Source organism: Xyrauchen texanus, chromosome 32 (genome assembly GCF_025860055.1).
Source record: "Xyrauchen texanus isolate HMW12.3.18 chromosome 32, RBS_HiC_50CHRs, whole genome shotgun sequence".
NCBI classification, from domain to species: Eukaryota; Metazoa; Chordata; class Actinopteri; order Cypriniformes; family Catostomidae; genus Xyrauchen; species Xyrauchen texanus.
In genome coordinates this window covers 12,060,265-12,074,515 of record NC_068307.1, presented here as the reverse complement: position 1 = coordinate 12,074,515, position 14,251 = coordinate 12,060,265, and the positions used below count along the sequence as shown (strand labels likewise).

At 39.2% G+C, this 14,251-nt stretch overlaps 2 protein-coding genes across 4 annotated transcripts in view; one reads left to right on the top strand and one right to left on the bottom strand.

The window, feature by feature from the left end:
* LOC127625622 (prickle-like protein 2) overlaps positions 1–14,251 on the top strand; it is a 118,259-nt gene that overhangs the window by 55,005 nt on the left and 49,003 nt on the right. The gene's annotated exons all lie outside the window — the stretch shown is intronic.
* Positions 3,061–9,636, bottom strand: LOC127625630 (probable serine/threonine-protein kinase samkC). 2 transcript variants are annotated; one of them, XM_052100919.1, is made up of 4 exons: positions 9,408–9,636; positions 6,492–6,681; positions 6,124–6,204; positions 3,061–4,324 (listed from the first exon to the last, which is right to left on the bottom strand). In XM_052100919.1, exons 3-4 carry the CDS (start codon positions 6,133–6,135, stop codon positions 3,755–3,757), a joined length of 582 nt encoding a protein of 193 aa, XP_051956879.1. In that variant the 5' UTR covers positions 6,136–6,204; positions 6,492–6,681; positions 9,408–9,636; the 3' UTR covers positions 3,061–3,754. The 2 variants fall into 2 exon arrangements, with proteins under 2 accessions (XP_051956879.1, XP_051956880.1); XM_052100920.1 differs by lacking the exons at positions 6,124–6,204; positions 6,492–6,681; positions 9,408–9,636 and adding an exon at positions 5,755–5,859.

The following is a 14,251-nucleotide window of genomic DNA, read 5'->3' as shown; positions in this document are numbered from 1 at the left end:
ACATAATAAACAATTTGATACAAAATAATTGACTTTCTATAGCTTGATATTATTTAAAATTCCACAACTTAGTCCCGCTGTCCACATAAGTGGACATCAAATTTTTAGGAAAACTATTTGCTCTAGACACCCTCATGACATTCCAAAAACATAGCCTCCTTCACCATTACTGCATTTTTGTATCCATACAATGAAAGTGAACATTCTGCTAATATCTCCTTTTGTGTTCCGCTGATTAAAAATGATTAAAAGTCATATGGGTTTGGAAAGACATGAGGGTAAAATTATGAATGAATATTATTTGTTGGGTGAATTACTCCTTTTAACATCATCATTTTGCTTTAAAGGATGTTTAGATATTTTACAGAAAAACAAGACAGAAATACTGATTAAGGAAACTGTTTTCAAAGTGTCTTATTTGACCTAACATAGACATCAAAAATGCATTATGCTTGGTTTTCAAATTGGCTTTTGGTCAAATTCTTTCCATTTCAGCTGAGAGTTGATTTTAATCAGTTGGACTGCTGAGCTGTGATTGGCAGAGAGATTGATGACTCATGATGGGGGACATTGGGAGAGAGTTTAGTGGGTGGAGGGTGATGAAAGGCAGTTTTAGTCTGAGGAAATAGACTTGCCAACTCTTACCTCTATCAGCACTGATCTGCATGTATTCGTCTAAACCTCTCCTTCCTTGTCCTTCTACCTCTATTCCATCAGCTCTTTTTTAATGGCTCTGCCAGAGCATGTGGAGTGAAAAGTACTATTCCTCTCTCTGGCACCACAATTAGCTCTACATATTTGTCTTTCACTTGCTTTTCCCATTTCGGCTATGCTTCCTCTCGTATGTTCCACACATTTTCCAGTTAAAGAGGCAGTGAGAGGTTTTTACTCAGGCCTATCATTCCGAAGTGATTATCCCATGAAGGTGTGTGACATTTAAACTCTCCTCAGAATTTTTGCTCTTGATAGGAAGTGGTAAGTACCAATTACACAATCTTTGGTTTGTTTTTTGTGTCTTTCTTGTGAATTTCTGACACATTTTGTTCTCCGCTTAATTTCCGTGACAATGCCTGTCAATGAAGCTGCTGACCTGACAGACTTTTGATAATTGTTTTGTTGTTGGTCCAAGCTCTGTCCATTTTCAGTTGCTTTTCATCTTTCTATTTGTCACATCTTGGTTTGATGAGAATGTCTTTGTGTTATGATTATTGCAAGCAAATGTATCTTGAAAGCAACCCATATGATTAACAGACTGATTTTGGTTGGAAAAAGAGGGCAAAGACTCAAAAGGAAAGAGCTAAAGAAATCCACAGCCCTACTGTCATCTCAGCTGTTGAGATTTAAGCAGACTGACAACACACAAATCTTAAAGTATACCACAGCTGTGTGACATGCCTCTTGTTTTATTTTTAAACTCTGCTCTTTCTTACTATTTATGTGCAGTATATTGCCTTTGTTGCAAGAGCTCTGAAGTTCAGGGCCACTGTCCATGTTGCCTGTACAATTTTATGTGTGGAGACAGGATAAGGGCAGTATATTTTGTTATGGTCTACTGTTGAGAGAGTTTATCTCTTTTGTGCATCTGGATAGGACTGTAAATAATGTGCATTCCACAAGGACGTGCTGTTGTCTTTGTTTATGGCACTCTCGTGTAAAGGATCGTGGCCTTGACTGTATTAGGGACAGATTTTAAGTGACACCGCGTATGGCATCTTGCACACAACCTGTGTGGTTTTTCCTGTCACTGTCATTTATGCACTATAAGCATAGACTTATACATTCTGACTGTGCCACCCACAATATTCCAATCTAGTTCCCTCTTACAGAGATAATAAGTAATGGATAATGAACAGTCAGCCAGTTGTTATCACAAAATAAACCCAGACATGGTGATCAGGATCCAGCTTATCACGACAACTTGCCAAATACTGTAAATAAAGAAATGTATTTGAAACATTAATTTGCATTGAAATTATGTAATTATGTAAGAAGAAAGATATTGCTGAACAGCTGATGTGCACCTCCGGAGTTCTGTTGGTCTGACTGCTCATTATACAGCTTATTACAAGACTATTTGCCAAATAAATGGACATAAATATTTATTTGATTTAAATTATTTTTTTAGCTTGTAGAGTTCGCACAGTGAACCGAGAAGTAGGAAAGATGACTTGCAATACTCGGATGAATGGTCTGCTTTGTCTTAATCCCCATTAATGCAGTTGGTACTTAACAGACCGCTAGATGTCACCATTGACCAATTACAATTGAGTGTTTTAGAGAACCGTGTAATATTATATGGGTCTCTGGAATACTCGAGTACCAATGTTTGGTGGGTTTAAAGGCAGAAATGTGAAGCTTGTAATTTTATAAAAGCACTTACATTAATTCTTAAAACTAATGTTTATAATGTTTATATAAAACTAATGCTAAATATTGTATTATTTGACATGTTAAGTTGTTGAAATCGTTGCTTTCGTTATTTTAGGGTTTTAGTGTTTATGGTGTTACATTGTCATTGCAACATTGCTATAACATTGTAAGTGATTTTATCACACTAAATCATGTTAACACACATATTGTTTACATCTTGTAGCTATACTTTTGAATCAGTGAGAATTTTAATGCTTACGGATTGGACCCATTCACTTCTATTGTAAGTGCCTTACTGTAACCTAGATTTTTGCCTTTTATTTTTTGAAAGAAATGGATGGACAAGAGGAATTATATTTTGTGGTAATGAACAATATGTCACACATGCTGTTGATGGAGCTTAACTTGTTCCTGTAGCTCAACTGGTAGATCATGGCACTAGTCACACCAAGATAATGGGTTTGATTCCCAGGGGAATTGATAAAAAAAAATGTATACCTTGAATGCACTGTCTGCCAAATGTATAAATGTATTGAACTGGCATATTCCTTTGATTAGACATAAAATAGACAAGAAATGTATACTTTATGCATGTGACATGTGCAGGAAAGAGGTGAGATGAGGATCTATGTGCAGATAAAACTGAAATTGATCTCAAAACATGACAACAGAAAAAAACATTATATCCATCAACATTTTAAAACTGACAAAGATTAAGAAAGCAATATATACACAAGAACTAATAAGGTTAACCAGACATAGCTGTGATCAATCAAGTGAAACAGAGAACAGAGACACAACAAAAACCAAAACCAATCTTCAAACTGAATGTCTTTACCCTTCTTGTGACCCCCCCCCCTAGTTCTTAGAAAACAGAGACTCGGTGGGCGGAGCTACAGGAGGCAAGGGCTAAGGGGGCAGAGCCACAGGAGGTGTAGACTCAGAAGGTGGAGTTGCTGGACAGAGATCAGCAGACTTGGGCGACTGTTGCTGGACAGGGGTCAGCAGACTGGACAGGCTCATCAACAGCCTCAGGGAACTGGACAGGCTCGTCGACAACCTCATGGGACTGGACAAGCTCATGGCTAGGAGAGCTGGCAGTGACTGGGGAATGGACTACATGGCGGGAGCAATGACAGTGACTGGGGAACGTCCTCTGTGGCCTGGAGAACTTGCAGCATCTGGGGAATGGCCTCAGTTGCTGGGAGCACTGGCAGCAACTGGGTAATGGCCTCCGTGGCCAGGAGTGCAGGCTGCAACTGGAGAGCAGTTCTTCCTCTTCCAGACAGCCGGGAGCACTGCTGTGGAAATGGCCTCCGTGGCTGAGGACGCTAGCACTGGGATGGCCGAGGCTTCAGGTGCTGGCTCTGGGGCAGCCGAGGCTTCAGGCACTGGTTCTGGTTCTGGGGTGGCCGAGTTTCAGGTGCTGGCTCTGGGGTGCCCGAGGCTTCAGGCCATGGCTCTGGGGCAGCCGAGGCTTCAGGCGCTGGCTCTGGGGCGGCCGAGGCTTCATGCGCTGGCCTTGGGGCAGTCGAGGCTTCAGGCACTGGCTCTGGGGCGGTCGAGGCTTCAGGCGCTGGCTCTGGGGTGGTCGAGGCTTCTGGCACTGGCTCTGGTATGGTCGAGGCTTCAGGCAAGGCTTCAGGCGCTGGTTCTGGGATGGTCGAGGTTTCAGGCGAGGATTCAGGAGCTGGCTCTGGGGCAGTTGAGGCTTCAGGCGCTGGCTCTGGGGCAGTCGAGGCTTCAGGCGCTGGCTCTGGGGCAGTCGAGGCTTCAGGCGCTGGCTCTGGCTCTGGGATGGTCGAGGCTTCATGAACTGGCTCTGGGACGGTCGAGGTTTCAGGCGAGGATTCAGGCGAAGGCTCTGGGACCGCCGAGGCTTCAGGCGCCGGCTCTGGGGCAGTCGAGGCGTCAGACACTGGCCCTGGGGTGGTCGAGGCTTCAGGCGCTGGCTCTGGGGCAACAACAAAAAAAATTTCGACAATTGTTTATTGTCAACATTGTAAATAATGTTGATTAATCTTTTCAGCCCTATATGTAATATAATAAATTACTCATCAGATTAATAAGCCTCATCCTACTGTGTCTCACACTTGTTTATTTTTATCTTTTTATCTCTATTCTTTCCCTCTTGCTCTTTTTACATCTCTGTCCTTGGTGTCCATGGTGCTAACATTATTAGTGAACACACTGTGGACTGAAGATAAATATGGAGACAGTAGAAGTGAAGTGTCTATGGGGTGTAGATAAGACAAAAGGCATATTGAGAGGTGGAGAGTCAGGGACAAAAAACATGCTCTTAGTCTACCTTTGTGCAGTCTACGTGGAAGGCTGTGAATGCCACCATTGATCTCGGGCATGCGGGTGCCCCCTAAACATCATCCGCTCAGTTTACCCAGATTTCCCCAATTGAGAGCTGCTCTCTCTATTTCCTGGTCTCATAGTCATAGCCAATCAAAGCAAAGCAAGCAGGAGATCCGAGTTCACCACCCAGATGGCATTCATACTAGACATGCACCAATGATCCATATTGGCCCTCTTTAATACCTCATGCATACATAAACACACAATTTGTAAAGCCTCTTTAAAAAAGGGTTACAAACCTGGCTTGCAATGTTAAAGTAAAGTACCTTTTAAGGCAAGTCAGTCCACTTGGCGGCCATCTTTTGGATCTTTGGAACTTTTTTCTTTGGATAGAAGTAGCATTAAAGTACTGCTCCTATCTACTAAATGGAGAAAGACCGAAATCTCTAAAAAGGTTGGCAAAGATTACAATCACATAGCATATTTCTACTCAGCAGTAAATTTAACAAAAGTGGTATCATAAATTGTGATTCTTTTGCTCAGATCATGCTACAAATGTGCACATTTTCAGGCTGGTCCAGCTTATGCACATGTGTGTTCTCGAGTTTACTGACAGGCCATGTCTGGATCCAAAAGGTGATTGGCTTTATTACCTGTATGGCGGGACTACTTTTTCTACATTCGTCATCACTATTAGGTTATTCTACAGGTGAAATATAATTCTTCAACCTTATCAGAGCCCAATGGTACCTGACAAACTGTCATGTTTTGAGACAGTTTTTCAAGTACAGGGCGAGTTAGGGGTTGTTAACACATGCTTGTGCGTGCTTCTGGACTGTTTTTTAATTGTTGTTCTATGTAAACATGCGCTGTATGGACATCTGCACCACAACATTTTTTAGACAATGGGCCCTGTATTAAGAGCACTATGCTTTAAACGCAGCACCATGCAATATGTCATTCAGACAATGTCAGTGGACATGGCCATGAAGTTTTTATATTTTCGTGCAAGCATATGCTAAGTGTAGGATCAAGTGGTTTGGCAAAATGGCGTGTTCAAATCGCTAATCATTTTCTCACCCTCATGCCATTCCATATGACTTTCTTTCTTCTGCTGAACTCAAATGAGGATTTTTAGAAGAATATCTCAGCTCTGTAGGTCCTCACAATGCAAGTGAATGGGTACCAACATTTTGAAGATCCAATAAGCACATAAAAACAGCATAAAAGTAATCCAAAATACTCCAGTGTTTAAATCTATAACTTCAGAAGTGACATGATTGGTGTGAGTGAGAAACTTATCAATATTTAAGTATTTTTTTTCCTATCAATCTCCTCTTTCACTTTCTTCTTCTTTTGTTTTTGGTGATTCACATTCTTTGTGCATTTCGCCACCTACTGGGAATAAAGGAGAATTTATAGTTTCCAAATAGGTTTACCCAAACTCACCCAGTCTTCCATTGTTTCATCAAACACTTAGTTCCACCCCAAACTCATGCCATCAACGAATTACTTATAGTTGACTCTAAACTGGGATAGGAGAAAGTATTTAACATAAAGAAATTACATCACCTTGAAGCAAATATAATGTTTTTGCTGTAGGACAAGTAGGGCGAAGGCCATACATATCCAGTATTGTTCTTGACTATGTAGCATTAATCAGTGTTTTTATAGTTTGTTTACTGTGGCTACATTTATACTGAGAAAAAAAAAGATTGCTCGTAATTTTTTCCTTCAAGCGATGTAAGAGCACAACATGCTTCTTCAGGCAAGATAGAGTTGTTGTATAAAAAAGGAACAAATGTGGATCACAGTACCTTCCATTCACCCCTCTTCCCCCATCCTGTAAGACAGAGGTAGGGTGCCAAACAAACCCCACTCCCACCGCCTGCCTACTAACACCTCCTGGCCAGGGAGCTGCTATTCTGAGGAGCTGTCAGTCAAACACAAGTGTTCTGTCCATCGACCAAGAGTGAGGGAGAGATAAGGGAAATGCCAAAGAGAAAACTAAGAGGCAGAGACACACAGAGAGAGGGAGGGTCACCAAAATTAAGAGGTAGAATAATAAAAGGTGATGACAGACTGTAAGAAAGACCAAAAGAGAGAATAAAAGTGATTGCTTTTGTGATTGACAGCTTCCTTCTTTAATTTTTCAGCCATCTAATCCCTATTAGTCAAGTAATTTAGTTGCATTGGATCACTGATCATCTTTGTTCAACACACTGGATTTAACTGACCATTCTACTGTGCTTAAAACACACATGCCACCAAACCAGGAAAGAGCATCTGGGAAGGGCTGTTCACATGTATCACAGACTCATGAACCGTGAGAAACTCGTTGTTGGGTTTAACTATATGAGCTTCAATCAGAGCTGTTTGACTTAATTAAATGTTGTCATGCTACGCTGAGTTATAGGATTAACTCTGTTAATGTGCTTTTACTGTGGTCACTTTTTGGCCCACAGTCCTTGATGTTAAAATGGGACAAATTGTCAGGGATTTTGGGGAAACACACCCACAAATACATGCCCATGAGTTTGGAGAGTTTTTGCAGCATGAAAGCTTTTAAGGCTGATCCAGGCAGAGCAAATACGTTTAAAAGATGGCTTCTAGCAGCCATTGCGGTTTGATTCACTTAGCATGGAGCCCTCTGTGATTATTGATGGCACAGACTAATTGGGATCATAGATCATCTCCCAGACACTGACATAACCACTAAAGTCAAATGCTAGGCAGCCAAAGGTCACGTGTTTATGCTTGCATGTCATATGTCATCTGTCAAGTTAAAGTGAACCAACTCCAAAGGCATGTCTAATATCTGCTGTGTGCGGGCATATGTGGTGGCCGATTTTTCATATGATGCACATAAACTACAGCACTGTCCTGGGATGGTCTCATGTAGCAAGACATTTAATTAAATGGCAAAAGTTCTGGTCCACATAGCAGCTTATTCTGGCCAAGAATCACCCATTTAGACAGAAAGAGAACATGTGACTGAGTAATGGCTCGGCAGTCTCCACGAGTGATTGTGCAGAAAACACATGGAAAGTACTGAAAATAAGTACAGACAATCTCATAGACAACACTCTCATAAGAAAACAAAGCAGAATATACAGTTTTGGATACTGTAGTTTACTAGCTATTAAATGCCTCAAACAAAACTCAGAATATCTTTTAAAAGATTTTATGCCACTAACCTGGCAAACTTGTGATTATTTCACTCTCAAAAGCACTTATTGTATCAATGTGGTACCTTGTAAAAATGGCAAAGTTTCAAGATGGACTGATAAAAACTCTTGTGTTCCCTTACTCCTGGAAGTTGCGTAAAGTTAGCCAATCACTTTAGAGCTTTTAAGAGATTTTAAGAGATTTAAGATATACTATCCAGCCTATGACTATGCATCAGACGTTTAGTGAATGAGACGGACGTGTCTTCATTGACAATAACTAAATTCTGTAATATTACCCATTTAGGATCAGCTATCTCACCATTGCTCTTCTCTTTCTTGTGGATACTTTGTGAACATTACACTCTTGGTGCTTGGAAAATAATTTTTCAGCTGTCACTGAGTTCAGACAGTAAGGTTCATAGCCGCTAGCGGTAATATAAATGTCTGGCATGGCATGTGATACCACTGAGACTGGCAGACCGTGAGAGGCTAAGTGGAAAAGGCTGGCGAACTACAGCTTTAACTTTGGGAGGCTTGTTTTCTGAATATTGTGCATTTAATTGTTGCAGTGATTTATATTGAAAAGTGTAAAGGTCAGTGACTTACATGGAGCCAAGTGGCACTTTTTGTTATTGATGACAACTAATTGAATGTGGTGATTCATGCAGCCTCACTGTATATTTGAGATTTGAAAAGATTTATTTTTATCTCAGAATGCTTTGACATGATTGCCAAGGCTGTGACTCAGTTAACATAAAAGCCAAAGACTTTCTCCTCCTCCTGGAAGTATAGACTCTATATGTGTTCATTTCTAGAGAGAGCTGTTTTTTATGATGAAAACAAAAAATAAAACCCTATTATAATCCTAGCTGCAGCTATACAATAATTCAGAGGTTGTAGCCTTTGTTGATTCATTCACTGATTATATGAACCAGAGATTCACCTGATAGGGAATACAACCAGCCAGTCGAGAGACCATTGTCGACAAAGACTCAACTGAGCGAGAGTTTACTGCAAATAAAGCATTCTCCACAATTCCAATGGCAAAAGTTAGCAAGACAGGTTACAAATGAGTTAAAACAACGAAGTAACTAAAAACAAGGAAATATTACCATATACGTTTGGCAGACACTCTGAGATTCAAACACACAATTTTTGCACTTTAAACCACCATTTTATACCAGCCGAGCTACAGGAGAATCAACATCTGATGAAAATGTATCCTACACTTTTCTTACTGAGTGATTACTTCCTGGTTTCATTGCGGGATCCAACCCAAGTCTCCCATGCTGTTGACACAACACGCTTCCAGTCGCACCACAAGGGAAGGTAAACAGATTTAAGCTGATGTAAAAATGTCTGAGGAGAGATGGCGCTTGTCAGTGAGTCGGCATAATGTGGCCGAACCTGAGGTACTGGAACTCTCGGAAACAAAATCCAACTTACCGCATCATCTTGTTGTTTAAGAACAAAATATATTTGACTGGAAAACAAGACAAAAAACTTTTTTTTTTTTGGTAGATTTGGTAAATGTTTGATTTTTATATTATTTTTAATACCTACCTGTGTCTCACCCTGAGAGGCCTGTCTAGCTGATCCAGGTAGAAAATGCTCATGATATTTGGTGAACAGGTGGTGTACACTATGTAGAAGAGCTCCTTTTGAACTTGCAATACTGATCCAGAGTCAACCTGGAAACAGGATACGGGTCTGGGGTTGCAGTTAGAAAGAAAACGTGAAGTAGAAACACAGTTGGAGTAAACCAAAAAGATTACGATTTAGAGTTGGAGTCAGCAGGCCTCTGGAAGAAAAAGAGGAACTTATAAAAAGAATGAGGCAATAAAGGGAAGGTGCGGCCACAGTCACCGGGAAGACGAATGGGTCTATAATGAAGTATCCCTCCCCCTCTGGCATTTTCCTTCATCTCTCTCTCTCTCTCTCTCTCTCTCTCTCTCTCTCTCTCTCTCTCTCTCTCTCTCTCTCTTTCTTTCTTGTTTGCTGTTCAAAACCGCAGCCTTGGCAGTTAACACCCTACTGCATCACATCTCGCCATTTAAGATCAGCAGACTTCATCTATACACACGCACATACTACTATTTTTAAGAGTTTTGCAGCACAAAATAGCAAACAGGCCCTTGAGGATGACTTGCAATAAGTCATGCATATGTCGGACGGGTGTGAACTTTATAGTTTGTTCTATGATATGATAACATGAAAGTATGTCAGATGAAAAAGATGATTGTGTACTATGTGTAAGGGCAGGTTATGACAGATTCATAGGCCACATATTAGTCAATTCTTCATTTTATAAAGTGCAATTACATTTTATCCAGCATACAGTCTTTTCAAGTCACAGATACTAAGAAATGTTAATTACTTTGAATATACAATATAAAAAAAATATATAAAATGTATACCTTGAATGCACTAAGTCTTTAGATAAATGCATATGCCAATTGTATAAATGCAAACAATATTTCTGCAAATGTTATCCCAGTTATCTTAATAATGTGTGTCTGAACAAGAAGTTTCATATTGAGCAATGTTGCTGTTTTGCGATCTCTCAGCATGCATTGTAGCACAAATGAATTATGAAATTATGTTATAGACGTATTGTTTTACTGTTTACTGAATTTGTTTATGCTATTGTTGTTGTTGTTGTTGTTGTTCATTTCTGTTTGTTGTGTAATATGCACTCAGTAACTTTACTGAGTAAACATTAAAAATATTAAAAACATATGAATAAAATCATCACCACTCACATAAGATGAAGTCATATCAATAACCTTATAAAGGCTGTTTTATTCTACATGGAGAGGGTCCCCTCATAGGGGCTGCCATGTTAGAATCACATGACCAGCCAAAGATAACTCGCTATAATCTCTGTAATTGCCCTGTTTTTGGACACTTTGCATGGCTGAATGTGAATAGTGAATTTCTACAATGGCATTGGTTACTGAAAACTATTGAGTTTGAAAGATGTGGCATTAATTCCTAGGTGTCAGTGTCCAAATTGACATTAAAAATAAAATACCTTTAATAATGCTTGTTGATTATCATAATTTTTTAGATTTGTGTGTATATAAGTGTGGAGGTCTATGGCTGTTTTTATAAACTATTGTGTAAAGAAGTCAATGGAAAGGAGGAGGCGAGAACCGGCTTGTCAATATAAATAATATTTTAATAATAAGTTTAAACAAAAGACAAAACACACACACTTATGGACATGTCCATAAACTATCTATATCTCCCACACAATCCTCCGCAGTCGGCCTTTATCCCTCTTGAAGGCCTGGGCGCCCTCCGCCCTGCCACATATTGCTTCTAAAGATTTACAATAATTCTTCAAAGATTTACATAGATTTCAGAGTTTTGCTATAAGAGTCATATTAAACCATCTGTAAATATTAAAGTATTAGTTCACCCAAAAAGTATAATTTTCTCATGATTTACTCACTTTTAAGCCATCCCAGATGTGTGTCTTTCCCTCTTTAGCATAGCCTAAATGAATATTTTTATAAGCACATTTCATACAATGTGCTTATAAATACAATGAAAGTGAATGGGTGCCATTATGCTGCTGGCTGTTTGACAGTCTAAAAGGCATATTTAGGCAGCATAAATGTAATCCACACAACTCCAGTCGATCAATGAATGTCTTTTGAAGCAAATCGATAGGTTTGTATAAGAAACATATCAATAATAAAAATGTTTTCATCTATAAATCATTACCGGTAGTTCCTGCCAGTACTGAGAAGCTGTTTGAAATGACCTAACTCTCGCATGATGGTCGTTCCTCTGTTGTAAACAAAGCACATGCTTCCGTCTTCTCGCGTGAACGCACCATCACGCCTAGGTCACACGACAGCTCCGTCGACTGGTAGCAGGAAGTGTTTTTTAAAAGTTAATAAAGTTTTAATTATTGATTTATTTTTTTACACAAACCTATCTATTTGCTTCAGAAGACATTCATTGATCGACTGGAGTTGTGTGGATTACTTTTATGCTGCCTAAATATGCCTTTTGAACCATCAAACAGCCAGCAGCATCATGGCACCCATTCACTTGCATTGTATGGACATTTAGAGCTGAAAATCTTCAGTTCGGTTCTGCTGAAGAAGGAAAGACATTCACATCTGGGATGGCTTTAAGTGGAGTCAATCATGAGAGAATTTTCATTTTTGGGTGAACTATTCCTTTAAATTATGTATTAAATAGCTAATTGTCCATTTGCTTAACAAGAAATCTACAGACAGTGGTAAAAAAGCACCTAATAATAAAAAAAAAGTAGTTGCTTTGAAATTAATTTATTGGTTGAACAATACATTTAGCATTTAAGGACTGAACTAATCCAAATTGGCTAAACTAATAAGTGTTACTGAGGTCAATTATGAAGAATTGTTGAAAGAACTTAAAAATCTCAATGCATCGTGATGCCTTGATTTTGTCAGACATTTTTTTTCAGCCATTCCTTTTACAGTGTTTGGCAAAAGCACAGAGAAGGAGAGAAACAGAATATTAAGCAAAAATTTCCCAACTGAAGCATATTCTCACTTTGCAATAGAGCCAGCATTGCTCTTTGTGTACCTTCTAGAACTTTCCAAATGGCCTACAGTGTTTATGTGTGTGAAAGAGGATACAACTGCTGGACATGCTTGATATAGCTCTTGTGTGTTTTGCCAGACGACAGGAGAGATATCCACAACAGTGTTCACTCTGTCTGCTGAGTGACATTAGGGGACTTTTTCCACCAATTTGCTTTGCATTATGTCTTCATATTCATGTCAACACTGGAGGCTCTTTGCCAAGGAAATGAGAAAAATTATAGGTTTGTGTGAACGCGTGCAGACAGCAGCCTGTGTCCAAGTAGTGCTAACACCCTCGGAGATTCCCTGTAAGGAAAATGAAAAACATAATAGAAAACAATAAAAAAAATTAGGAAGTGGCCAACAAAAACTAAGAGAGAGAGACCTACCTATGTAACATTTTTAGGCATCATAGGCATGCTCTTGACTTGAAGTATGTTCCAAAAAGTAGGTAGCAGGTAATTATGATCCCTACTAAGATACCTTTATTTTGGCGTATATCTATAGAATCATCGCATGGATCCTTCATGGATTGGACATTACCAGAATGTATTGCGACAAGTTCAATGAAAATGTTTTAATTTCAAGGTGGCAGACAGATGAAATTGAAAGATGACTGAAGCTGTCAGTCTTTTATTTTTGTATTCCACAGAAGATAAATGCTTTGGAACAACATGAGGGTGTGTAAATAATGATTAAAAAAAATCATTTTTGGGTGATACACACCACTACTTAATGTATGTCTCTTGATAAAAAAATAAGCATGAATAACAGCCATGTCAGTTAAAAGGATTATTTATAGCATTCAAACTAATGCTAAGACTTGTTACCAGGAACTGTAACTCAAGCCATGTATTTGGCTGTATACACTCTTATAATACGGAAACAGAATCTACTTAATTTGTTTATTAAATCAGATACTGTAACAGAGATTTACCATATCAAAATCCCAAATATACTCAACCCCGAATGTTTCTTTCCTCTTCATTTCTGAACATTAATTTAAACACTGTTCTGCCAAGCTCATGTCCTAATCATGTTTCAAATGAAACATTCAAACCCACTACATGTGATTGTGTGTGTACGTGCCTAATGACTGTATATCTGCAGTAGAGACTAAATTCACAGTGCTGGCCTTCATGCTGACAAAGCTCTGCCAGCAAAGGCATCACTGGCCCATTGAATGGTTTCATCTGATCTCTGATCAGGCTTTTTTTGGTTACCGTATGCAAAGCAATATACAGGTACATGTCCAAGTCTGATACATTCCCCCAGCCTGACAATCTACCAAAAAATCAAGCTACCCTTCACTTTCTACCTCTCTGTTTGGCTCTATCCATTTCCTCTCTCGTTTACCTCAGGGACACAAGATCATTTAGGAGTCTTGTCCAAACATGTAAAAATGCACTGATGCTAATAATTGATTTCCCAAATTCAGAAGAGGAGAGAGGAGGAGAGATCTAGAGTGGACAGAGAAAGGTCGAAATAGAGAAGAACAAAAAGTCCAGAAGAGAAGGTTGATGTCAGTTTGGGAGAACGTTTTATACAGAATTGAATATTTACACAGAATTTGGAGGACTTTGGCCCTGGGCCCTTTAAATTCAACCCTGCTATCTACTAAATGTAATCTTCTATTTTAATAAAGATGTCATGAAAAATATTGTTAATCCAGCAAATCAGAAAGTTCTTCACTAGAATTAGAACCAGTGATGCTAAATGCAAAACCATTATGCATAAACAATGGCATAACTGCAATACATGCCTTGTAGCAATCTTCCGGCTTTAAAGAGACAGGAGGTAAATTTGGCCAGAGTATGAAGA